Source organism: Ursus maritimus, unplaced genomic scaffold, assembly GCF_017311325.1.
Source record: "Ursus maritimus isolate PB19 unplaced genomic scaffold, ASM1731132v1 scaffold_14, whole genome shotgun sequence".
NCBI classification, from domain to species: domain Eukaryota; kingdom Metazoa; phylum Chordata; class Mammalia; order Carnivora; family Ursidae; genus Ursus; species Ursus maritimus.
The window spans coordinates 53,476,681-53,503,803 of record NW_024423786.1 but is presented as its reverse complement, the minus strand read 5'-3'; the positions used below and the strand labels follow the sequence as shown (position 1 = coordinate 53,503,803).

The 27,123-nt window shown below is 48.5% G+C and overlaps 1 protein-coding gene across 1 annotated transcript in view; it reads left to right on the top strand.

Moving 5' to 3' along the window:
- Positions 1-653: 653 nt before the first annotated feature.
- Positions 654-27,123, top strand: part of CATSPERD (cation channel sperm associated auxiliary subunit delta) — a 47,863-nt gene continuing 21,393 nt past the window's right edge. Inside the window, exons 1-12 of the mRNA XM_008711273.2 lie at positions 654-727; positions 2,473-2,527; positions 3,370-3,446; positions 9,375-9,447; positions 10,394-10,508; positions 14,174-14,241; positions 15,368-15,481; positions 19,018-19,101; positions 20,818-20,968; positions 21,917-22,012; positions 24,615-24,697; positions 26,484-26,660. Coding sequence (XP_008709495.1) covers positions 654-727; positions 2,473-2,527; positions 3,370-3,446; positions 9,375-9,447; positions 10,394-10,508; positions 14,174-14,241; positions 15,368-15,481; positions 19,018-19,101; positions 20,818-20,968; positions 21,917-22,012; positions 24,615-24,697; positions 26,484-26,660 — 1,167 coding nt within the window. The remainder of the gene's footprint in view (positions 728-2,472; positions 2,528-3,369; positions 3,447-9,374; positions 9,448-10,393; positions 10,509-14,173; positions 14,242-15,367; positions 15,482-19,017; positions 19,102-20,817; positions 20,969-21,916; positions 22,013-24,614; positions 24,698-26,483; positions 26,661-27,123) is intronic.

The window sequence follows — 27,123 nt, the reverse complement described above, 5'->3', positions numbered from 1 at the left end:
GGGGGGGGGGGGGGGGGGGGGGGGCGTGACCCGGAACGGAAAGCGACGGGGTGTGGCTTGCAGGAGCGTGGGGGCGGGGCTCAGCCTCTTCACCTCTTCCGCCTCTTCCGGCCTCCCAGTTGGCGCGCTGCAAGCCCCTTCTGCTCATGTGGAGGGCTGTGGGCACGCTCCAGGGCCCCTGATAAGCGAGCCGTTGGTGCGGCGAGAGCCCCTGTGAGAACGCATAGACAGCCCTGTGCGTACACTTGGGCTAAGGCGCGCAGGCGACTTGCGCTCCGACTCTGTAGTGCGACCTGGTTGGTGGATTCGGGTTTCCCGGGACACGCTGTGCGCAAGCTCAAATTAGCCTGCCCACGGGCGGCTGTGTGCGCCCGCCGGAGCCCTTCCCGGTGGCGGTTTCGGGAGACAGTGAACGCATGCTCAGGCCGTAGAAAGCGTGAGCGTCAGTGTGCGCACACCCAGGCACTCAAGGAGGGGGGCGTGTTGAGCTGTGCGCCGTCGCGTTCCCCGGGAGACGAGGTGCGCCTGCTCAGACGCCAGGCCTCCCGCTGGCGGCGGCGCGCTGAGGATCAGGCGCCGCTCTGCGCATGCCCAGACTGTGAGGCGACACCCAGTGGCGGTTGAGGTACATTGGTGGCGGTGGTTCTTCGAAGATGCTGGTGTTGATGCTGGTGGTGGCGGCGACCCTGCGGCTCTGCTTGCTGGCGAGAGCTCAGCCGCTTTGCCGGTGGGGCTGCCCTCCCCGGGGAGGGGTGCTGCCCGGGGTCGGGGAGGGGGCGGCTCGTCCCTGAGTAGGGGCTCCCAGCCTCGTTAAGGCTCCCCAGTTTCTTGTTCTAGAAATTGAACTCGATATTTCCCGTTCTTTCACCCCAACTCTCCATCGCCCACTCCCGCAGGCAGAGGGATCATTTGTAAACGAATCTGATCTCGTCATTCCCCTGCCCTGATCTCTGTGGCGCCCGGAATAAAACCCAAGTTCCTGGCGCCTGGCGCAGCCTACATTTCCCCGCGTGGTCTGGCCCAGACGTTCTCAACAGCTGCGCTGCTGACATTTAGGACACTCTTTGGGATGGGGCTGTCCTGTGCCGTGTAAGATGTTGAGCAGCTTCCTTGGCCTCCACCCGCTAGATGCTAAATCCTACCCCAGGCTTGACAATCCCATCAAGAATGTCTCTAGGCACTGCCATGTATCCTCTGGAAATTTGAGAACCACCGATCTGGCCCCCGCCCACCCCTCGTCACACCATCCCTTGAACAAGCCAGACTCTGGCCAGCCTTGGGGACGAGGAGACTGCGCTTGCTACTCCCTCTGCCTGGAACACTTTGCTTCCAGATTTCTCCGTGGCTGGTTCCTGATCCTGGTTTAAGTCATTCTGATCCTGACTTACATAGCACATCTCCTTATTTAAAGCACTCCCCCCACCACTCTGCAATGGCTTTTTCCTATCAATCCCTAATTTCTGTTATGTTTTGACAAATTTTTTGTCTATTGCTGTCACTAGAATATTAGCTCCATGAGGGTGTGAAGTATTTATCTCACTCACTCCTTACCCAGAACATTTTTAGATTCCAGTAAATAGATTAGTGAATACTGTATGGAGGGTGTCACGGGGGTTAGAAGATAAATGCTAATGCCCAGTTCCTGCCCTCAGGGAATCCCTGCCTGGAGTAAGCTGTCGTATTCAGCAGGGCCCTGTTTGCCCATGAAATAGTAAATGTGTGCTCCTGGTGCATGGCCTAACTTGAAATTTACAACAGTTCATGGAGCAGTGATTCCTTAAGATGGGAAAACAGACCCAGCAAAATTAAAGACTCACTGACCTAAAGACACATAGCTAGTAAGCAAAAAGTAGAGTTTTCCAGTAAGATTTACCGATGGGATTTGTCCCAAAGTTTGGAAAGATTGGTGATACCCAGTTCTCCCATTTCCTCACACTGGTTCTGCAAGTGTGATCCTGGAGCAGCAGCACCAACATCACCCGGGAATTTGTTAGACTTGCACTCCCTGGATCTACTGACTCAGAGACTTGGGAGGTGGGGCCCGGCAATCGACCCTTCATCAAGCCTCCAGGTGCTTCTGGCACATACCAAGCCGGAGAACCTCTGCTATAAGCTATAAACTGTATCAACATTCTCCAGCCACCAATACCATCCATCTCCCCACCCCTGGCCATAGCCAAAAAAGAAGAGGGGGTGGGGGAAGAAAACCTGGAGTTGGAGTAAGAGTTCCTAATCCGAGGTCTGCAAATGAGCCTTTATGAGCTCTTGGGAATTAAATCTCCATTTTTGCATGTACGTGTGTGTGTTTGTGGGAGAGGAAGGCCCACAGTTTCATCAGATTTTCCAGGGGCTCCCATAACCCTAAAGCATCAGGAACAGGTATTTTAGGGTTCATCCAGAGGCACCCTGGTAGGAGTCATGCTGAATATTCGGTAAACGTGACAGATGGTCTCTCTTGTCACTTACCTCTAGTAATCACATGGTGAGGACAGGAAAGCTGTTTCATATCAGTCAGCAAATTCAAGGGGTATGTGGCTCCCTACTTCTCTCATTCTTCACTTTCAGAACTAACACTTGCTAATATTTCTTGGGTGCCAGTGATGTGTCAGACATAGAACATTATCTAATTCCTACCATTGTGCTTTGAAGTAGGGGTTAATCTTTCCCATTTCACTAAAAAACTAGGTGAAAGCCACCCAATGACCCAAAGAAAACCAGGAGATGGAAGTGGGCTTAGAACTCAGATCCCCCTTTTCAGTGTTCATTTGCTGCATTGTAACTGTAGGATAACAAGCAGCAAAACGTTCCTTTGCTTCCATGACATCCTGCAAAAAGGAACTTTTATTTCCACCCCATGTGTGCCTACAAGGCAGGAAGAAATATCTCACCTGTTAAAATGTGTTTCCTGTTGACATGGCATTATTTCAGAAGTGATATCTGCATTTCTAAATCCTCTCTGAGCGCCTGGTCCCTAACATGTTACCTTTACAATTCCTCGTCCTCTGGTGTCTCTTTCAAAAACTCATGATCTGTGAATCAGCAATAACGTGTACAAGGAATGCGATGTGATATCAGTAATTGTCCTGTGACTCTCTCTTAATCTTTTATTTTGACATAATTATAAATACTCAGTAAGTTGCAAATGTAGCACAGAGATGTCTCAGGTACCCTTCACCCAGCTTCCCCCCCCAGCCCCCCACTTTGACATCTGACGTCCTAGTGTACTAGGAAAACAGGAAAATTACGCTACATTGCTATTATGCCCCACCTCAATTTCACCTTTACAATTTCAATGTTATACATCAGGAAATTGTTTTTCTCAACGATTCGTTATTATTGATACTAAGATTTGTGTGACTATCTCTCTAGGACCTTCTGTATTTTTCATCTACGACGGCACACTTGATTCAACATCCTTGCAAGAAAAACATAGCCCTGTATCTAGGGTAAGTGATCATTTTATGTACTGTTACCTTCCTTTTTATTAAAACGCTAGCTTTGCCCTCATTCATTCATTCGACAAACATTAAGGAAGATGGCTGCGTCCTGTGTTGCTGGTCGCTGGCCTGTAGGGAGTTCATAGTCGGGGTGGGGGTCAGAGGAAGAGAAATGAAGAAACCAGAAAATAAAAGAATTACAGTGTGTGGGGCGCCTGGGTGGCACAGCGGTTAAGCGTCTGCCTTTGGCTCAGGGCGTAATCCCGGCATTCTGGGATCGAGCCCCACATCAGGCTCCTCTGCTAGGAGCCTGCTTCTTCCTCTCCCACTCCCCCTGCTTGTGTTCCCTCTCTCGCTGGCTGTCTCTATCTCTGTAAAATAAATAAATAAAATCTTAAAAAAAAAAAAAAAGAATTACAGTGTGGTATGGTACCCCCCGCATCACAGATCCTGGATATAATTAATCATCACAGAGGGGGGCGCATTCAAAGGAATGGGAACACTCTGCCCAGCATGCACCTGAGGTCATCAGGGTGCAAGGTTAGAAAACCAGGTGTGTGCACCATACTGAAGTGTTTACTACTCGTCCTAAGGGCGGTGGAGGATTGGGGGCTACACATTCTATATGCAGGAGGATTTCAAGAGTTCAGGCCAAAAGAAAAAAAACCCAAAACAAAATAACAACAGGCTAAAGCCTAAACGGAAGGCGAGGCTATAATAGAGGAGCAGGACGGGACTCAGCAGGACTTGTCAGTTCTCCTGGTGTGTGGAGAAGGGAGGTGGGCAAGCAGTTTAAGATGGCCCTCAAGCTTCTGGTGTAAGGAACGGGGTGGGAGGCGGGGGAAGAGGTGGCAGCATGGGATGGCTTGCTGCTTGCGACACATCGAGGGCACATGAGGCCAGAGATGGTAACAGAAGGTCATCTGCATGTCAGTGGTGGTTCTGGCTGTGGGCCGTCACCCAGGGATCCCATGTCAGCGGCCAGAGGTTCTGGTGAATCTTGATTTTACAGAGCAGGTGGGAGAAGAGAAAGAGAAATTGAAAAGCAGGAGACAAAGAAGCTGAGGAAGGCAGGAGCCAAGGAGGAGGAAGGGACATCCCAGAGAAGGCAGAGCATGTGGGTGGGGAAGCAGCCAACAAAGCAGTGGGACAGACAGAGAGAAAGCAAGGACACAGAGGCCCAAGGTTTATGTCACTCCAGAAGCCAGGACATTCCAGCACCTGGTACAACATGGGTGAACCTGGAGGACGTTATGCTCAGTGACATAAGCCAGGCACAGAAGGACACATCCCGCAGGACCCTACTCCCAGGAGGTCCCCAGAGGAGTCCCGTCCACAGAGACTGAGAGGAGATGGTGGGAGCCAGGGCTGGGGTCGGGGGTGGGGAGTCCGTGCTTCCTGGGGACAGAGTCTCAGTTTGGGGAGATGGAAAGTTCTGGAGACAGAGGGTGGGGGTGGCTGCACGACCACATGAAAGTGCTTAATGCCACTGAACTGGACACTAAAAAATGATTATAATGATATATTTTATGTGTATTTTATCACAATTAACAAATTGTGAAATACACATGTGTGTTTTACTGCAATTTAAAAAATTAAAAATTTTAATTAATTAAAATTAAATACAGTGCAGAATCCACACAAACTAAGCGCGTTTCAAGCACTGAGTGGAGCTAGTGGCAAGCGTGTTGGACAGCTCAGAAGCGGAATGTTTCCCTCATCACATCTGCTTTAGAGCAGAAGTCACAAACGATGGCCTCACAGGCCAGATTCAGCCCACCACCTGACTTCATATGGCTGGCAAGTTAAGAATAGTCTTTACATTTTTATATGATTGAAAAAAAATCAAAAGTAGAACCATATTTTGTGACATGTGAAATGATGTGAAATTCAAATTTCGATATCCACAATAAAGTTTGACTCTCTGTGGTGGCTTTTGTGCTACAAGAGCAGAGTTGAGTGGTCAAGACAGAGGCCATGTGGCCCCTAAAATATTTCCTTTCTGTCCTTTTACAGGAAAAGTTTGCCAGACCCCCAGCTTAGAGCATAACGTGCTTAAATGATATCCTGATGCTCAGAACACATTGGAGTCAGAGAGGGTCTGATTCCAACAGCTTCTGGCAATGAGACATTCTAATGCTTAATAAAATGATGAAAATGTCACTTTTTGCCTGTAGTGTTGGCGAGGGTGAGGGCAAACGTGGATGAGGCTAAATACGTTTGGACAGTTTGGCAGAATCTGTCAAAATGTTCAACACACGTTCTCAGACACAAGGATCCCATTTCTTAGCAGTTAACCTAAAATTATAACTTGTTTATGTTGCTACCGTGTATACTTCTTGAGACATTTGTCCCACCTGGAACCTCTCCCTAGGGTGTCCTTTCCTCTTGCAGTCAGGGGGTAAAGCTTCCCAGGTGGCAGGGGCAGCATATGCAAAGGCCCTGAGGCAGGACCTTGCTTGATTTTTGGAGGAACAGCTCGAGGACAATGAGTGAGGGGAAGGAGTGAAGGGAGATGTCAACAGTATCAAATCACATGGGGCTTTGTAAGGTGTGGTGACAAATTTGGATTTCAGTGGAAAGCCACCAGAGATTAGGCAGGGGAGTGACACAATCTGACTGACTTCTCTTTTAAAGGACAATTCATTGTTGGGTGACCAACAGGAAGCAGAAAAGTGAGACAGCATAAGGAGACAAGTGAGGGGCTGAGGCTGTGGTCCAGTGAGAGACCAGGGAGGCAGCCCTGGAGGGAGATATGGTTAGGAGAGTTGTACATGGAAACTAGTGGCTCAGAGGAGGAGGGGTCTTGGGAGGAATCAAGGAAGGCTGCATGGAGGAAGGGGCATCAGGGACTAGCTGAAGCCCAGGTAGGATTTCAATCCATCAGGGTGACTGGAAAGCAATGAATTGAGTTGAGGAACCTGACTGGGGAGGGACAGTAGAGTATCAGCCCGGAGAAGGACACAGAGCTGTACTTGGCTAAGAGCTGGCCTTCTGTCTGTCAGCGTAAGGACTGAGTGCCTCCCAGGATGAATAGCAGTTGGCTTTGGAGGGAATAAGCAGTATCAGGTGGCGTGAAGGAGAGACACATTATGACGCGTGAGGCCGGAGTATAAAACTTAAGGCTAAGGTGGCGACCGAGGAGGCCAGGGTGGTGGTCCTCAACGGGGGGGGATTCTGCCCCCCAGGGGAGGTTTGCACAATGGTGGTAAGCGTGTGTGGTAGTCACAGCTAGGGGTACTACTGGCATCTAGCGGACAGAGGCCAGGGGTGCTGCTGTCCCAGCAGTGCATGAGACAGCTCCCTAGAAGAGGATCATGTGGCCCCGATGTCAGTAGTGTGGAGGGCAAGAAGCCCTGGGATAGGGAGGCAGATCATGGACCACCCTGTAGGTCAGTTAAGAAGTCTTGCCCTCGATCCTCTAGGTTATAGGTAGCCGTTCAAAGTTTCTGAGTAGGAGCGTGGCCTGGCTGATGCCGGCTGCCACTGCCGTTGGAGCAGGCTGTTACCTTGTGCTATGACATCGTGATACGTCGAATTTAAACATATTTCCTGTTTCTTTCCCTTGTTTACAGACACAATATTTTGTTGTCGGCATGCCCGTCTTTTGCAAGACTGGCATGAGAGTCCCCTACTTTCTAATTTAGTATTTCAAACTTAAAAAAAATATATTTTATTTATTTATTTGAGAGAGAGAGAGAGAGAGAGAGAGCACAAGTAGGCAAAGCGACAGGCAGCAGGAGAGGGAGAAGCAGGCTTCCCGCTGAGCAGAGAGCCCAATGTGCAGAGACCCTGGGATCATGACCCAAGTGGAAGGCAGATGCTTAACCGACTGAGCCACCCAGGCGCCCCTCACTTCTAGATCCTTAACTAGGTTTCTAATAGCTACGGTTCCTGAAAAAGTGAGCCACTATATATTTATTTCAACCCCAAACTTGTTTCTTTGTATTTTTTTCCCCCTAGTGAGCTAAAGAAGGTCTTGTAGGTAGAAAAAAATGTTTGGTTATCTTTATGTCCCCAGAGCTTAGTATCCAATAAATGTGTGCCAAATGCATGAATGAGAGTTTGTTTAAAAAAAAAAAAAAAAAAAGGCCAAAATAGGTGAAAACCTTATAGTATTTCAGAAAACTTTCCTTTAGAATACTCACCTCAGGGGCTCCTGGGTGGCCCAGTTGATTAAGCACCTGACTCTTAATTTTGGCTCAGGTCATATCTCAGGGTCATGCAATGGGAGCCCTGCATTGGGCTCCATGCTGGGCGTGGAGCCTGCTTGGGATTCTCTCTCTTCCTCTCCCTCTGTCCCTCCTACCCACAAACCCCCGCCCACTCCCCACCCCACCACCCCTGCCTCCTGGCTTACGTGCAGATGTGCCCACTCGCTCACTCGCTCACTTTAAAGAAAAGAAACGAAAACTCACCTCAATGACAGATTCTAAAACAGAAACAAAACCCAAGAGTGGCTGACTGGCTCAGTCCATTAAGCATCTGACTCTTTTTTTTTTTTTAATTTTTTTTTTAAGATTTTATTTATTTATTCGACAGAGATAGAGACAGCCAGCGAGAGAGGGAACACAAGCAGGGGGAGTGGGAGAGGAGGAAGCAGGCTCATAGCGGAGGAGCCTGATGTGGGGCTCGATCCCAGAACGCCGGGATCACGCCCTGAGCCGAAGGCAGATGCTTAACCGCTGTGCCACCCGGGCGCCCCAAGCATCTGACTCTTGATTTCAGTTCAGGTCTTGATCTCAGGGTCATGAGTATAAGCCCTACATTGGGCTCCACACTGGGCATGGTACCTACTTAAAAAGAGAGAGAGGGAGGGAGAGAAACAAAACCCAAAAATAAGTAAACAAGTAAAATAATATTCCACAGTTAATGCTTCAGTGTTCCTTTCTCCTCCAATGTTTTATTGGTTTTGATGTCAACTATTTGCTGAAAAGTATTACCCTTGTAAAAGACACAGTATACACAGAGAATTCATATCACTCTCATTCGACTTTGTATTGGAGGTCCCAGCCAATGCAATATGATGAGATAAAGACATGAAATGTAAAACACATTGGAAAGAAAGAGACAACATTTGCCAAATCCGAGTATCAGCTGCTAGAAGTAATAACTGAGTGCAGCAAGATGACCAAATACAACACACACATTGAAAACATCAACACCTCTGTTGTAAACCAGCCATGAACACTCAGAAAAGGCAGTTATGATAAACATCATTCCCAATAGCAACAGAAACTTTAAAACACATAAGAATTAACTCAGCAATTCCTTTCTGTCTAAAACCATAAAACTCTCTTGAGGAGGCAGAAGAACAAGATCTGGATAAGGAAGCAATATACCATGTTCATGGATGGCCTTTCACTTCTTAAAAGTTTCCTGCCTGAAGGAACACATTGTTTCTTTCATGCACACACGTTCCTGGTCTGAAACCTTTTACTTTAGTGGGATTAGAACCATATAAATGACAAAGCTGAAGTTCATCCTGAGTAAGGCAAGCTGCTTAATGTACATTTTATATAATTTTATATTTGACATGGTCACACTTTTAAAATGTTATTTGAAGAAGTCAAATACCCAGTCTACAAAGTTTACTCATTCAAAGATGATAGATAGATGATAGATAGATAGACAGACAAAACCTAAACCTAAACTTTGTTTTTAAAAAGGGCAGTCTGTTGGGCGTCCCATTTTTTATTTCAGCTCAGGTCATGATCTTGGGATCATGAGATCGAGCCCTGTGTCAGGCTCTTCTCAGCGGGAAATCTTCTTGGGATTCTCCCTCTCCCTCTGTCCCTCCCGCCGCACCCCCCCACCCACATATGCACTCTCTCTCTCTACAATAAATGTTTTTAAACATAGAAGATTTTTAACCTTGCCTTTTTTTCCCTTTCTTGTGTGAAATTGTCCTAATTTAACTTTTATTATCTATTTCAGAAGACAAATGTTTTTCACGAGAGATAATTTCAAAAGTAGTCTCCTTCCACTTTCCATCCCTACGTCAATGAAGGTAGTTATTTTACTGAACCATCTGAAGGATTCTCAACATAAGTAACACTCACGGGGAAGACACAGTTTGAAAAGATCACTCCAGTCTGTTTTTGTTAGTTTGGGGGCTTATATTACAATGTACTTCTAAAGATATTGAGAACAATTTCTAAGCCAGGAGAAGGGTTAATTCTATTCTGCCCTTACTACTAAGGTAGGCTTTTTTTTTTTTCTTTTCTGAAGCAGAATTGTTGGAAGTGCTCCTTATAACTGTTTGTGTTATGAATAGATAGATTTTATGCACTAATTTCAGGGCCTCCCTAAACTGTCCTAAAGCAAAACAGAAAAACCATTACCTTCTCATTAACTATCTGGAGAAATTCTATGACTGGCCCCTACACTAAAGAAGGCTTTGCCACCTATTCAAATGCCAGTGTTTCTCTTATAAGCAACACATTTATCATTTATGTTCATTGTTCATTATTTGCACTTTAGGCTTTATCCTCAGGGAAAGTTTTGATAAAGAAGAAAGAGAGAGATAAGGAAGAAGGAGGTATCCGAGGGCAGCAAGCACCAATTCCAAGCTCTCGGTTTCGGTTCCAGCTGATCGCAGAGTATTCAGTTCCCAACACCAAGGAACCAAACAACTTTTGTTAGCATACGTGTTTCTTTCTTTTTTTTTTTTTTAAAGATTTTATTTATTTATTTGACAGAGATAGAGAGCCAGCGAGAGAGGGAACACAAGCAGGGGGAGTGGGAGAGGAAGAAGCAGGCTCACAGTGGAGGAGCCTGATGTGGGGCTCGATCCCATAACGCCGGGATCACGCTCTGAGCCGAAGGCAGACGCTTAACCGCTGTGCCACCCAGGCGCCCCAGCATACATGTTTCTTAAATGTGCGTCTAGTCGTCTTACTTTCTGAATCGTTGGAAAGGATGCACTTCCTGATATCCTGTGTTGTTATTTTTAGGTTGGCATACCAGAAGTAACATCAGCACATATCGCTGACTCCGTATTGCTCTTAGTCGTGAATCAGAAAGTCTATATTTATGATTATGAAGCCAATTCCTGGAACGCATCTATAGGTATACGTGTTTTGTATTTTTTAAATTTTGTTTGCAATCTGCCAACATCCAGGAACAGGTTTATTAATTTTGGAAATACAAACAATGCTACTCCTTGGATGTCAGCCCCTAGACACTACCTTGTCCTTTCAAATTCAAATGAAAATTATTCGTATGGTGGGAACCTAGTTTCTATCGGGGATTGTAGTCACAAGCCGCAAAAGCCTGCTCTTACATGATTGAAGTAAATGAGGGACATCAACAGGAATTGCATTGGAGTATATGTCAGAGAGGATCGAGGAGGGCCAAGAATGGCTCATACATGCTCGGTGACAAGGCTGGGTGATGGGAATATTCAGTCCCACCTACTGCCCATTAGGGACAGGGAACAGGAGAGAAGGTAAGCTGTATGAAGAGAGAGAAAGAAGAAAACCCTCACGTAGGAGGGAAAGGGATGAGGTCAAGAATGAAGACAAGGGAGATGCCATTCTTTAGAAAAGAAGGATGGTCGGGTACCCACTGTGATGAGAAAGGGGTCAGTTTGGGGCGCCTGGGTGGCTCAGACAGTTGGGCATCAACTCTTGATTTTGGCTTGGGTCACGATCTCAGGAGGTGGGATCGGGCTCTGCATCGGGTTCCATGCTCAGCATGGAGTCTAATTCTCCTTCTCCCTCCACTCCTCCCCACCCTCCTGCTCTCTCTCTCTCTCTTAAATAAATTAAATCTTTAAAAAATTTTTTAAACTAAAAAAGAAAAGAACAAAAAAAAGAAAAGAGGTCAGTTCAAGGTTAGCACAGCTGACATTTAGGGCCAGGTCATTCTTGGGGGGGGGGAGCTGCCCTGGGCACTGTGGGGATGTGGGGCAGCATTCCTGGCCCCATCCACCCTCTGCCAGGAGTCCCTCTCCCTCCCCCCCCACCTCATCCTAACACCACAAATGTCCCCGGATATCACCCAGTGTTCACTGGGAGTCAAAGTCTCCTCAGTCCAGAGCCACAAAGCTTGGCAGATCACCATCTTGCAATTCGTTATTCCTTTTTTTCATTTATATTAGTTTTGGCAAAAGACTATGGACCCCACGAGAGGAATCCTTGCCCAGCCAGTGTGGTGCCTGCCAGGTGCTTGCTGAGCCCTGGCTGGAGAGGGGCTGGCAGCCCACTGGGAGAGACAGAGAAGCACAGGAGAAGAGCCACACCTTGGTTTGGGCTCTGTCTCACTTTTCATTACGTGTTGGGATTTGACCCTCAACAACAAGGTGACCTGGCGATGATGCTGAGTGCATGATGTGTGGCGGGGTGGGGGTGCTGGTAGAGAATGTACCTAATCCAGGTGGAGCCAGGACCCAGGGCCTCTTGTCGGGGACTATAGAAACAAGCCCCAGAAACCTGCTCTGACCCGTCTGGGGGCCATGTCATCGATTGTCACATCCAAACCAAACACCCAGCTGTCTCTGAAACATCTCTTCCTTGCAGAACTTACTGCCCCAAGCCAAACTGCCACACAGCCCTCCCTGCTTCCTCCCTCCTCTCCCTCCCTCCAAAATTCACCCATGAGCTGGCTCTTGCTTTGCTGCCTGGTCCTCTATCCCCCTCCTGACCTTCCGTGCCACTTCTTTTCTCTCTCACACTTCACGTCTCTTTCTCCTTTTTGGGGGGGAAGGGAGCATAAAAGTCACATAAAACTGACCCATTTTAACCATTTTAAAGTATACTGTTCAGTGGCATTTAGTACATTCCCAATGTTGTGCAACCAGCGCCACTATCTAGTTCTGGAACATTCCATCACCCCAAGAAGAAAGACCATCACCATCAGCCGTCACTCCCCACGCGTCCCCAGCCCCTGACAACCACACACCCACTTCCTGTCTCTGTGGACATGCCTGTTCTGGGCATTTCACACACATGGAATCACACACATTGTGGCTTTTTTGTGTCTGGCTTCTCTCACTGAGCGTTGTGTTTTCGAGCTTCCTCCCCATTTTAGCGTGTGACTGCTCCTTTTTAAGGCTGAATAATATTCCACGGTATGGGTGAACCACTTTTGTCCATTCACTAGCTGCTGGGCACTTGGCTTGTTTCATCCTTTTAGCCATTGTGTGATAGTGCTTATGTGTGCAATCCTGTATGAGTTGTATGTGGACGTGGGTTTTCAATTCTCTGGGGTAACCTAGCCTAGGAGTGGGGTTGCTGGGTCATATGGAAGCTCCACGTTTTAATATATTGAGGGACCATAAGGGCTCCTTGTAACATAAGTCAGTCCAGTCTCTATTCTTCCTCTTCTCTTCCTCACTTTCTTTAATAGCATCCGAAGGGCTGACTCTCCACCCTTTGCCCCACCCTGGCTCCCACCATCTACCTTCTGTCTCTATGGATGGAGCTCCTCTAGGGATCATATAAGTGTCCTTCTATATCTGGCTCCTCTCACTGAGCCCAACATCTTCAAGGTCCATCCATGTTGCAGGAGGTCTCAGAATGTCCTTCCTTCCTTTTCAAGGCCAAATAATATTTCACTGTGTGTCTACATGACATTTTTGCTCATCCATTCATCATCTGTCAATGGACACCTGGGTTGCTTCCATGTTTTAGTTACTGTGAATAATCCTGCCATAAATATAGGTGTGCAAATATCTCTTTGAGTCTCTGCTTTCGGTTCTTTTGGGTAGAGACCCAGAAGTGGGATTGCCAGATCCCTATTTTCAATTTCTTGAGGAACTGTCATCCTGTTTCCCACACCACACGCACCGATTTACGTTCCCACCACCAGTGCACGAGGGTCCCGATGGCTCCCCATCCTTGCCAACACTTGATTTCTGATTCTTTGATAATGGCCATCCTAATACGTACGAGTGCCATCACAGTGTGGTTTTGCTTTGCATTTCCCTGATGATCAGTGATGCCGAGAGTGCCTTTTCCTGTCTTGTTGGCCACGTGTATATTTTCTTTGGAGCTGAAGCTTCTGCTTTTACAATAGAATCAAAGAATGCCTCCCCAAGAGAAAGGACCCCTTCCTGCCATTTCGTCAGGGTCCTAAGAGTTCCTGCAAAACCAGTGGTTCTCAACTATCACAGGTACACCCCCCTGTGGCAATGTCTGGAGATAGTTTAGTTGTTAAGACTGGGGGAAGGTGCCACTGGGATCGAGTCAGCAGAGACAGAGGTGCTGCGAAACCGAGTACAACGCACACAGGACAGCCCTACAACCGAACACTCTGACCCCAAATATCAGTAATGTCAAGGTTGAGAAACCCTGCTCTTCCCTTTGCCCTGAAATTGATGGAATTTCAGTCATGGTTAGTTGGCTTGTTTGTTTATTTATTTAAAAAGTAGGCTCCAGGGGCGCCTGGGTGGCACAACGGTTGGGCGTCTGCCTTCGGCTCAGGGCGTGATCCCGGTGTTATGGGATCGAGCCCCACATCGGGCTCCTCCGCTATGAGCCTGCTTCTTCCTCTCCCACTCCCCCTGCTTGTGTTCCCTCTCTCGCTGGCTGTCTCTATCTCTGTCAAATAAATAAATAAAATCTTTAAAAAATAAATAAAAAATAAATAAAAAATAAAAATAAAAAGTAGGCTCCACCCCCAATGTGGGGCTCAAACTCCCGGCCCTGAGATCAAGAGTCTCAGGCTCCACTGACTGAGCCAGCCAGGCGCCCCGGAAGCTCATGTTTTTTAAAATGATCTTGTCCTTTTAGGTATAGAGCACCGTGTTTCACGTGTTTCTGGGGACAACTGTTGTTACAGCGGACATCCCTTCTGCGTGGTGAGTATACGGCGTGGAGCCTGTCATTTGTTTTTTTCACTCTGTTTTGATCATAGATAATGATAAATGAAAATACGGACAGAGTAATCCCTGAGGGCTGGGCCATCATGTTCCATGAGGGACCTGGACAGGGTCCCTTCCCCAGGGTCCACAAGAGGACCTGAGATACAGGATCACCTGGCTGACACACTAGGACTATACCCACCTAGCTTCCTTTTTTAAACTTTTATTTTGAAATAAGTATAGACCCTGCAGGAAGTCCCCGTCCCCTTCACCGATGGTCCCTCCAATGGTTCCACTTTACATAACTATAGTAAAAAAACGAAAACCGGGAAGCTGACAAGGAAATACCGTGTGTGTCTAATTCTGTGCCATTTATCACATGTGTGAAGTCACAGAAAGACTACTTCCTTCAAAATACTAGACTGTTCCATCAACCCAAAGCTCTCCCTACATCCTTGCCCCACAGTCCCTAACCCCTGGCAGACACTAATCTGTTCTCCATCTCTATAATCTCATCATTTCAAGAATGTTCTATACATGGGATCCTACAACGTGTAACTCTGGGGATTTGCTTTTTTCTGCAAAATGCCCTGGAGACTCCTCTCACTTCCCCTTTGTTGTCAAGTAATACTCTACGGAGTGGATCTGGTTGTTTCCACTTTTTGGTTATTATGAGTAAAGCTGCTATGAACATTCATTTTTGTCTGCACAGAAGTTTTCATCTCTGGGATAAATGCCCAGGAGTGTGATCACGGGCATCTATCTCTTTTTTTTTTCAATTGAAATATAATTGAAATACGACAGTGTATAAATTTAAGGTATGCAGTGTGTTGATGGGATACATGTGTATGTTGCAATATGATGGCCACACAGCATTAACTAATCCTGCATCAGGTGATCATCATTTCTTTATTGTGGTGAGAACAATTAAGATGTAGTCTCTTAGCAACTTAGAAATTTATGATACAGTGTTGTTGTCCGTAATCACTGTGCTGTGTATGAGATCTCTAGAACTTATCTGTCTACCCGTTGCAAGCTCGTACCCTTAAAGAACATTTCCCCAACCCCTCTAACCCTCCATCGCCTTTTAAAGAGACTGTTTTATGTGTGTGTGTTCTTCCAGGATATAAGTAATTCAGTTTTTGCTTATTTGCACGGAGATCAGATATCTCAGACCAATGTCTATTTCTCAAACACCCGGGGATACAGATTTCAGAAGTTTGTCTATGAAAAACAGGTATGTTCAATTTGGTAAAAAAGTGAACAACAAAAATAAATATATATTTATGTCCTGCACAGGAGTAATTAGCAGTTGCTGGATGAATAAGAGCTTTTCTCTTTTTCAGAGTCTGATGGGCTGGGAGAGTAGGGAAAATTACAGGGCGAAGGAGCTGGCTAGGCAGATTAGGAAGTTCGGAAAGGTTTCAAAAGGTGTTGGGTCATTGGATGATTTCAGGAGTAGTCATGTAAATACACCCGGTGCCACAGCGGAGTCTGCACTGAACCCCAGGCCCGCCCAAAGACCGGTGCCAGACGGTACCATTCTCATCCCAGTTATACAGAGGAAAGAACTGTCCTGGGTCAGTTCCCACCCTCCCCAAATTATATTCATCCAGAACCACAGAACATAGCCTTACTGGGAAATCGGGCTTTTGCAGATTTAATGATTTAAGTGAAGATGAGATCATACTGGATCGGGGTGGGTCCCCAATCCCCTGCCTGGTGTCCTTCTGAGAGGAGAGGACACGGCGAGATGCACACACAGAGAAGGAGGCCGTGTGATGATGCCACCAACATTGCAGGATCCATCTGCAAGCCAGGAGATGCCGAGGACTCCCGGCAACCACCAGATTCTGGAAGAGAAGGATGGCGAGGTTTCTTCCTCAGAGGAACCAGCGCTGCCAACACCTTGATTTCAGACCTCCGGGTTCCACCAATGTGATGGTACATTTCTGTCGTTTTAAGGCATCAAGCACAGGGTAGCCCCAGGACACGGATACAGGGGTGAAGGCACAGAGCGGTGCAGGGCCTGTACCGCACAGCTTGGCAGAGCTAGGATCCGAACAGCTGAAGTGGACAGGATCCTTGGGTAGCCAAGGGCACGAGGAGGTTTTGTTCTGCTGCAGAGAGTGGCTCCAACCCCAAACACTCGGGACGTATGTGTAAAGGAAGGCAGACAGTCTACTCTGCTTTCGAGTTCTGACCGTGTCCTGAGTGCAATTCTCTGCCCTGCCCAGGAGGCCCAAGGGAGCCTAGAACCTAACTGACTGCATATTTTCACCAAAATTAGGCCTAGAAGGACTTAACATCTGTGCTCAGTTGAAAACAATCATCGCTAACAAAACCAGGTAGGTAGACAGATAGCTAGACAGACAGATAATAGGAATTGGCTCATATGCTTAAGGGGTCAGAGAAGCCCCGCTATCTGCCGTCTGTGAGCTGGAGAACCGGGAAGTCTGGTGGCATAGTTCAGTCTGAAGACAAAGGCCTGAGGACCAGGGAACGGCTGGTAGAGGTCCCAGCATCCGAAGGCCCAAGAATCAGAAACTCTGATGTTTGAGGGCAGAAGATGGACAGGACATCCCAGCTCAAGAAGAGAGAACAAATTCACCTTTCCTCTTCCTCTTCGTTCTACGCTGGCCCCCAGTGGATTGGGTGATGCCCACCTACGTCGGTGAGAGTGATCTTTATTGGGCCTACTACATCAAAGGCAGATCTCTTCCAGGATCACCCTCACAGACACACCCAGACACAATGTTTTACCAGCTACCTGGGCATTCCTTGGCTCAGTCCAGCTTGTTGTGAACCAACACAAGTCTGCCCCTTGTCAACTTGATGCCCATATGCATCTTCTTCAACCATCCTTAGTCTCCAAATAAAGACACTGACAAGGTCATCATTCCACCCAACACAAAACAACCATCCTAAGTACAACTGAAAATGCACTCCTCCTTTTTATGTGAAGTTTATTCTTTTTGATGTCCCCTCAATCAAATACCAATTATTAATACAATAGTCTTTCTGCTCTGTGCGTGTGTGTGTGTGTGTGTGTGTGTGTGCGCGCGCGCGCTTATTGTTGTTTTCGAGGCCAGAAGGCTGACATTCCTGAGCAGTTATGATTCATCTCCTTGGAGTTCTGCCAGCAGGGCAGGAGTTGGGGTGTCTGGTGGGGAGGTGATGGGCTGGGAAGTCCGGCAACCTGTGCCAGTTGGGATAGATTGACTGTATGTCTTAGTCACCTCGGGCCACCATAACAGACACCACAGACTGGGTGACTTAAACAGCAGACATTTACATCTCACAGTTCTGGAGGCTGGAAAATCCAAGATCAGGGTGCTGACTGACTCAGCTCCTGGTGAGGGCTCTCTTCCTGGCTCACAGATGGCCACCTTCTTACCGTGTCCTCACATGAAGAGAGAACGCTTGGTCTCTCTCTCTCTCTCTTTTTAAGATTTTATTTATTTATTTGAGAGAGAGAGAGAGCATGAGCAGGGGGGAGGGGCAGAGGGAGAGGGGGAAGCAGACTCCCCGCTGAGCAGGACCCTGAGATCATGACCTTAACCAACTGAGCCACCCAGGCGCCCCTCCCAATATGAATTCTTGACCAGGTGCTCTGGTGTCTCTTCTTACAAAGACACTAACCCCATCCTCAGGGCCCCACTCTCATGACCTCATCCAAACCTACTTAGCTCCCAAAGGTCCCACCTCTAAGGACCATCCCATCAGGGGTGCTAGTTTGAATGTTAGTGTCCCCTCCCCAATTTCTATATTGCCATCCTAATGCCTAATGTGATTGTATTAGGAGATGAGGCCTTTGGAAGTGTTTAGATCATGAGGATGGAGTGCCCATGAGTGGGATCAGTGCCCTTCTAAAAGAAGAGGCTGTGGGGGCGCCTGGGTGGCTCAGCGGTTAAGCGTCTGCCTTCTGCTCAGGGCGTGATCCCAGTGTTATAGGATCGAGCCCCACATCAGGCTCATCCGCTATGAGCCTGCTTCTTCCTCTCCCACTCCCCCTGCTTGTGTTCCCTCTTTCACTGGCTATCTCTGTCAAATAAATAAATAAAATCTTTAAAAAAAAAAAAAAAGAAGAGGCTGTGGAGAGCTCGCTAGCCTCCTTCTGCCATGCGAGAACACAGTAAGAAGACCGTAACCCGGAAGTGGGCCCTCACTTGACCATGCCGGCCCCTTGATCTCAGGTTTCCAGCCTCCACAACTGTGAGCAATAAACTTCTGTTGTTTATAAGCTACTCTGTGGCATTCTGTGATAGCAGCCAACATGGGCTAAGATGGGGGTTAGGCTTTTAACATACGAATTTTGGGAGAGACACAATTCAGTCCATGGTGCTGTTTATAATAGAAAACTCCCCATTTAACCCAAGAGGCTTAAATAAAATAGTAGTCTTTCTCTTAACCGAAAGATGTCTGGAGGCAGCCAGCGGGGCTGTCCCACTGTCCCGAGGGCGGGGCCCTTGACCTCATGCTCCAACTTGGCTTCTGGGCACTTTGCTGACCAACCGAAAATCAGGAATGAGGAACCGAGGCCGGAGCGTAGACAGGCATCTAGCAGTCTGAGGCCACACCACTTCCTCCAACACCCCCCAAAAAAGCTATCTTCATTCAGACTTCTGTCCTACATGCTACATTCCCGTAGAGGGGAAATAGATCGTAACAAAAAAGACTTTCCTTCATTTTAGCTTATGCGGTAATCTGGAGTTAAAATCAAATGCGTTAATGATTTATTGATATGTGATTTTTTGTTTGTTTGTTTTATAGGCAGAACTAGTCGGGTCTTTGGGTGGGATCTTCTACTTTCACTCCTTGTCACAGGTTGGGCTGCTTCTCATTGATCAAGGGAAGGTGAGTAACTTCGGACTGGGAAGAGAGACTTAAGTGACCTTTGCCCCAAGCCATGTTTTTGTTAAGACTCACACACTTGGATTTTCATATCTGAAATCCACCTAGCTCGTCATTCACCCATCCATCCATGTATCCATCTGCCTAACTATTCATCTGTCCGTCCATCCATCCATCCGTCCACAACTATCCAACCACCCACCCACCTATCCAACCTACTTATCCATCCATCCATCCATCCATCCATCCATCCATCCATTTACCTACTTATCCAGCCATTCACCCACCCACCTGTGCACCTACCTACTCAGCCATTCACCCGTCTACCCACTCGCACACCCACCACCCTCCTCCCCCTTTCATTTGCTCATTCAGTCATGCGCTTGGCAATATTGAAGGTAGTGTCTAGGAGGTGCTAGGCCCTGCACTGAACGCTAGGGATGAAATACAAAGTGTGGTGTATGCATCGCTGACAACGCACAAGATTGTTTTAAATGCTTCATGTTGAACTCTGTTAATGATGATTTTCGTGGGTATTCGGAAAATCAGTACGTGACACCTGTGACCTCACAGATACCATGTAGAATAAGACTAAGTTAAGAAGAGGAGTCAGTCCATGTAAACTGCATTTGAAGAAAAAATATTAAGGCAGAAGAAGATTAAGCACAGGATTGCACCCTGGGTAGGCGGCATGTGCAGCTCTGGAGTTCAGGGGAGCCCCCGCTGTCAGGAAGCTTCGCGAGGTTGGGCTGACTTCTCGGCTGAAGCCCCACCCACCCTCTGACCAAGTGCTGGGTCGCATCCCCGCCCAGAGCGCCCTCATTAGCATAGCCCCCGCCCAGAGCGCCCTCATTAACATAAAGTGCCCAGGCCCTGCACCGCTCTGGAGTGACCGCAGAGTCCAGGGTTACCACCTAAGCGCGATTTCTCAGGCTGCCCACCCGCAATCCCACAGGCTTCGGCTGGCTGTTCCGTACTCAGTACTCAGTGCTTTTCTGCTCCTGGCCGCTGAGTGCCTGAAACTGCTGGAGCCTTTGGCTTGGGGCTCCCCCCGCAGTGAGCCGAGCCCCACGCCGGACCCAGTGGCGCTCCGCTGCTGTGGCTCACCACTTTCCCTGGCCTCACCTGCCAGCGATGGAAGGCTGACTCCCTCAGGGTTGGCGCGTTGCCTTGGTCGGCTTCTCTGCCACCCGGCAGCGCAGCCCTGGCGGGCAGGGCACCAGAGGCAGCCAGTGTATGACACAGTGGGCCTGGGCGGGGACTGCGATGTGCACTCACAGGCTCAGCACGTTGTGCAGCTGGGCCTGCACACCCCACCCCCCAACTTCCCCCACCCCCGTGTCCGGGAGGTGGCGGCGTCGGGGTCAAGCACCATCCATCCGGCCCTGAGCGCTGCGTCTCTGGCAGCCCAGACGGAGAGGGCAGGCTCCTCAGCCTCCCACTATGCACGTGGGGGGAGGAAGAGTTCTTTGTCTGGGGGCCATCCCGGGCACTGTGGGGTGTAGAGCAGCCCCCCCACACCATGCTGGGAGCACCCCCAGTCCTGACAGCTCCTCCTATCTCCCCCAGTGTTCCCTGGGGGGCAGGGCTGCCCCAAGCTGAGAACCACCGGCCAAGAGAATAAGGTTTGAAGGAAGTCTCTGCAGCAAAGCACGTGGACCCCTGCCACCACTGCCCCCGTGATTCCTCCCCCCAGATTCATTGGTCTTTTCCCCTCAGGCTAGGTTCAGCTACTCAGAACACCCCCTGAACACCAGTTTTGGGCTGCCCTTCGACTACAACGGGACCCTGGACATCCTCATCACCCCGGGCCAGAAAGGCATTCTGATCTTCTGGTTTCAGAAGAGCCTGTTGGTTTCCAGAAACTCAGGTGAGCCAGGCTGAGGCTCAGCGCTGCCCTGGGTGTCCCGTTCTGGGCAGGGAAAGCACCGCTGGTTTTTCTCTCCCCTGCCTCAAGCAGACTGGGACCAGCCTGTTCTCACTCGCGGTCTGGTCCTCGCTGTGTCCATCTCTCCCCCTGCCCCCCACCCCGCCCCAGTTTCGTGTCCTCTGGAGTCCTTAGGACCACGTGGGCAGGTTCCGAAAGTCGCCCACCAGTCCCCTAGGGCAGAGCCCAAGCCTTCCCTCCAAGAACCACAAGCCTTGTTTTGGCGCCAAGGTCAGTGGCTCCAGGACATGGCTCGGGGCTGCCCACCTGGACTTCCCCTGGCCAGAGAGAACCCGGGAAATAGCACAGCACCTCCCGCTGGCCTAGCCGGCGTAGCCGAAGAATCCAAGAATCCGAGCAATGCCTGCCAGCCAGCAGGAGACAAGAAGCAGAAGGGGGCAGGGGCGGGGAGGGGAACTGTCAGGGACCCCTGGGCACAGGTGTGGCTGCACACACTATGCAGAACCAGTCAGGCCCCCTGACACCATGGATCCCCTCCCCTCCCCCCAGCGCAAGAGAAGGGCTCAGGGCTGGCCCGGCCATTTGGAGAGCTCCTTCGAGAAAGGAAGTTCTTATTCCTTGCACATGTTACCCATATCGTCAAAGGCATTCCATGTTCACGCCTCCAGCAGTGAAACAGCCTTTCTTGTGAACTCTGCAGCCAGATGTGCCGCAGTCCTGTCCCATGGGGGCATGCTGGGCTGGTTTTCTGGAACACAAGCACCTTCTGCACAGTCTCTACAGCCGTGCGCCTGGGTGCTGTTTTCCTTCACTCTGTATCATCTGAGTCCCTTACCAAGGGTTGGGGCGAGCGGCAGGGATTGCTCCATGTTTCAGCAGCGGGGGGTGGGGGGGTCCCTTTCCTCACGACTCTGCCCTGTCGTCTCACAGGTCAGCTCGTTTACCCCATCCATGTGCGAGAAGGACCCAACACCTTGTATTCTTCCATCTCTGAAGCCAACATCACCATCCACAGCGTTGCTGCCAGTGCGTGCCCGACTGATGCGTAGCTTTCTAGAAGGGCCTTCTACGGGGCTTACTAACCACCAACCCACTAGATCCAGTCCAGCCAAAACCGAACCAAACCAAGCTATACCCCAACCAAATGTGATTATCGCATATTCGGGAACAATTCCCGACATATATTTTTGTACCCTTTCACCATGAAGTAGAAGATGGGTTGGGTGTTCGCTTCCTAGGGCTGCTACAGGAAATGCCCACAAACTGGGGGGCTTAGAACGACAGACGGTTCTGAAATCAAGTGTCAGCAGGGCCCCCGGCTTGCAGATGGCTGTTTTCCCCCTGTGTCTCCACACATGCTCCCTCTGTGTGGCTGTGTCCAAATCCCCCCTTTTTACAAAGACACCAGTCATACTGGATTAGGACCCACCCCGATGACCTCGTTTTAACTTAATCACCTAAAGACCTGATCTCCAAATACAGTCACCTTCTGAGGTCCTGGGGGTTAGCACTGCAACATATCTTTTTCAGAGGGGACACATTTCAACCCATAACAGATGGCATCTCAGGATTTCTTTGCTCCTTAATTGTCCTGCTGCTGTCCTGAAAGACGACCATTGCCCGACTAATATTTCTCCTCACACAGCTCCCAAGTTGGAAACTTAGAGGCAAAGAGTGGGACACACTGGGGGGGGGGGGTCACTTGGGTGCTGAGTCAGTATCTTCCCTGTTCGCTGATCATCACATTACATCTTACTATCTGCGTCCCCGTAGCTGTTTAAAGTTGACTTAGAGTTACAGAAATTCGTGATATAAAATGCTCTAATAATTAAACCAGTGGTACATGGTCCTTTAATTTTTTTTTTTTTTTTAATATTCCAAGTACAGTTAAAGTCCCTTGGGGCGCCTGGGTGGCTTAGTTGCTTAAGCATCCGACTCTTGATTTCGGCTCAGGTCATGATCTCAGGGTCGTGAGATCGAGCCCCGCATCAGGCTCCGTGCCGAATGTGAAGCCTGCTTGAGAGGCTCTCTCTCCCTCCTCCTCTGTACCCCCACCCCCACCCCTGCTCGCTCTCTGTCTCTTAAAATAATTATAATAAAAATGAAAAAAAATGAAGTCCCTCAGACCGGCTCCCTAAACCCAGGCCCCTCTTTGGCTTCCCGGAGGTACCACGGTTAGGAAGTTGGGGCGACAGTCAGTTGAAAGACGCACACCGTGGATCAATTACGGATCTGCCGAGAACGTCTAGCATCATCCACACAGGTCGTTTGCTTGTATGTAAGTGGCGTCCTGTCACTGTGTGAGTCCTTCTGCCCCCTGCCTCCTCCACTGCACCTCATTTTCTATTCCCTTGTGCTGAGAACACATAACAGGAGATCTGCCCTGTTAACAAATCGTGACATGCCCAGTGCAGTATTAACTATGGGCACGATGCACAGCAGAGCTCCGAAACGGACTCGTCCTGCATCCCTGAAACTCAAGCCCCCCCTTCCTCAACCTGGGGACACTCAGTGATGTCTGGGGACAACTGCGGTCATCTTGTCTGGGGGCGTGCTGCTGGCATCCAGTGGGTGGAGGCCCGGGATGTTGCTCAGCGCCCTACAAGGCACAGGACACCCCCTCACACACACTACAAAGAAGGATCTGGCTCCAAAACTCAGTAGAGCCAAGGTTGAGAAACCCTCAGCTAGGTTAATTCGCTCCTTGCTCTGCAAACACACCTCCGCTTTTCTACACCAGATGCTTTCCCCAAGTTTCAGCCCAAGCCTCGCTTTTTCTGAAAGCTTCCTTGATTTTCATTTTTTAAAGAGTAAAAATACGCAGGAGATAAGCCGACCCTTTCACAAAACCTTTTAGTGGTGTCCTGTGTTCCTTGGAACTTTGTGTCTGCGAAAGACCAGAAACAACCTCATTATGTCCATCTGTGGAGGACTGGTTTAATCAGTTATGGTTCATCTGGGTATATTCATACACATGAAAGAAAACAGTTAGGCTTTTTTTCTTAAAAAACTTGAGGGGCTTCCAGAATATGATACCACGGATACAAAACTACCAGAAAAGATGTTCCCTAAAACATTCAACCGGGGTTACCTAAGTCAGGGGTCAGCAAACCATGGCCCAAGGGCCAAATGAGGCCCCCACCTGTTTTTGTAAATAAAGTTTTATTGGAACAGAATCACACCCATTCATTTACAAGTTGCCCCTAACTGCTTTCAGAGTTAAACACTTGTGTTGGGGCGCCTGGGTGGCACAGCGCTTAAGCGTCTGCCTTCGGCTCAGGGCGTGATCCCGGCGTTATGGGATCGAGCCCCACATCAGGCTCTTCTGCTATGAGCCTGCTTCTTCCTCTCCCACTCCCCCTGCTTGTGTTCCCTCTCTCGCTGGCTGTTTCTATCTCTGTGGAATAAATAAATAAAATCTTTAAAAAAAAAAACACTTGTGAACATATCACATGATCAGCAGAGCAGAAAATATCTACCATCTGGTCCTTTACAGAAGTTTGCTGACCCCTGGTCTATATGACGGAATCTGGGGTAATTTTTTGTAAACTTTTAATATTTTTAATATTTTCATCCATTGAAACAACCCTCAGTTGAATTTTGTTCTATCTTGTTTGGTTTTTCCTAGATGAATACGAGCTGGCGGTTTTAACTCAGGAGAACAATTTGTATTACGGCAGCCTGGGAATCCTGCCAAGTTCTCTGATCAAAGTAGGTAAAATCAAAGTAGTGTTATTACCCTGTCAGTGAAGAAATGGTACTTTTCTCAAACTGTTTTTTTTTTTTAAGAGAGCAAGCGGGTGGGGGGGGGCAGGGGCTGACGGAGAGGGAGAGAGAATCTTAAGTAGGTTCCATGCTCAATGCAGATCCCAACATGGGACTTGATCTCACGACCCTGAGACCATGACTTGAGCCAAAATCCAGAGTTGGACGCTTAACCGCCTGAGCCACCCAGGTGCCCCGTTGTTTCAAACTTCTTATCCTTTTTTTGAAGGCCAGAAGTTACTCTAGTTATTAAAATAGTCCTAGTATTTTAATAACAATAGCAATAATTTAATATTAATTTTAATTAATATTGAATTAACATTAATATTAAAAAATTAATAGTAATAGTGATTTTACTAGTTATGACAATCACAACAACAGCAGCTAAAACTTACTGAGCACTCAGAACATGCCAGGTGCTGGTCTGAGGGTTTTCCGTCTGCACCTCATTTAATCCCAACCATCATCTTTTTTTTTTTTTTTAAGATTTTATTTATTGGGGTGCCTGGGTGGCTCAGTCGTTGGGCGTCTGCCTTCGGCTCAGGTCATGATCCCGGGATCCCAGGGTTGGGCCCCACATCAGGCTCCCTGCTCAGCAGGGAGTCGTCTTCTCCCTCTCCCACTCCCCCTGCTTATGTTCCCTCTCTTGCTTTGTCTCTCTCTGACAAATAAATAAATAAAATCTATTTATTTGTCAGAGAGAGAGAGCATGAGCAGGGCAGAGAGGAGCAGAGGGAGAGGGAGAAGCAGGCTCCCCACAGAGCAAGGATTCCTGACTCGGGACCCAGTTGCAGGATCCCAGGATCATGACCTGAGCCAAAGGCAGATGCCCAACCGACTGAGCCACCCAGGCGTCCCAATCCCAAACAGCATCTTAAGAAGTGGAACCTTAGCGGGCCCTGGCTGGCTCAGTCGGAAAGTGTGTGACTCTTGATCTCGGGGTCGTGAGTTTGAGCCCAATCTCTTGGGCATAGAGATTACTAAAAATAAACAAATATAAACTTAAAAAAAAAACCAGAAAGAAAAGAAGTAGAGCTTTAAATTGTCCCCATTGGACAGATGGAAAAACTGAGGCACAGACAGGTAGGAAGTGGTGGTAGGGAGGGGTCATTTCACATTACCTTATACATCATGCCTGCCTGGCTCTATTTCATCCTCACCAAGCCCCAGGAAGGAGATCATAATGTCCAACTTTTACAAGGGAGGAAAAACTGAAGTTCAAGTTCCCCTCTTTCCTAAGGCCCTGTAACTCAGCAGCAGCCATGCCAGAAAAGTCCGCCAAGTGTGCTGATCCCTATGTCAGTGCTTTTTGCTGTTTGGGCTGCAGGCACCATAGTTCCAGAAGGCTGCCCGGCATTGGAATAGGATAGGATGAGGAATAGGACTGTCTCCTTGAAGGCTTCGGGGTGACATTCTGACAACCAGGGCATTTTCTGGGTGAGGGTCTGTAGCTTCCGTCCCAACTCTCCAGAGCGGTCCAGGACCTGTGCATAAGTTTAGACTTCGTTCCCGCCTATCCTCTCTGGTGAGGAAAGACAGCGTTTCCATTTTTAATCACCAAGGAATGAATGAAGCTGGAAAGTAGGTATTTTCACAAAGTGTACTGGTGACTTTGGTTGTTTGTTTGTTTGTTTGTTTGGTCTACCTGCTTTAAATCTGAAGTGTAAGATAAAATTGGTGTCCTCAAAAAAGACTTAGAATGACCTGATCTCTGAAATCGCTTTCTGCTTAGTTTGCAGGCCAAAACATCTGGTCCCAAGAGGCAGCCCTGATGTTCACTGATGTGGGGAGAGTGGAAATACTGACCCCGCTCCCCGATTCGGTGTTTCCAGCTTTCGATTTCCAGAAGTGCCCCGTGAACATCCAGGCGATTCTCATGGATCCCCAACTCCGAGTTGACGTTTGCAAAGTATGTGATCACCACTGTTTGGATCAATGGTCCAGGCACTCTTCCTAAAAAAGACAAATCTCACAGACCCAGAGTTGGGCATTTGTCACCAGCCCCACACCCAAGAGCTCTAAGGAAGGTTGGAAATATGGGACGAACAGTTCCACTTCAATTTCACATAAACAACCAAATTTGGCAACCAGCCACCACTGCCCCCAAAGGCTGGCGCCCTCTCCTTATACGGGTTTCATGCCTCTTCTTTCAGATACAAACATACATCACTTTAGTAGACGCTCTTTGTAACCAGGAAGCCAGCCGAGAATAAAGCAACGACGCGCTTGCCAGGGCTGCTCCCTCCTCAAGGAGTCAAACGAACCGTCAGTGTTCTACAGGCTCTTAGGAGAGCTCTGGAGAGGGAGATTCGATTGGGCCCAAGGCTTCCACTAAGCCGTGGGGGTCGGCCTTGACCCCCCCCCCCCCCCCC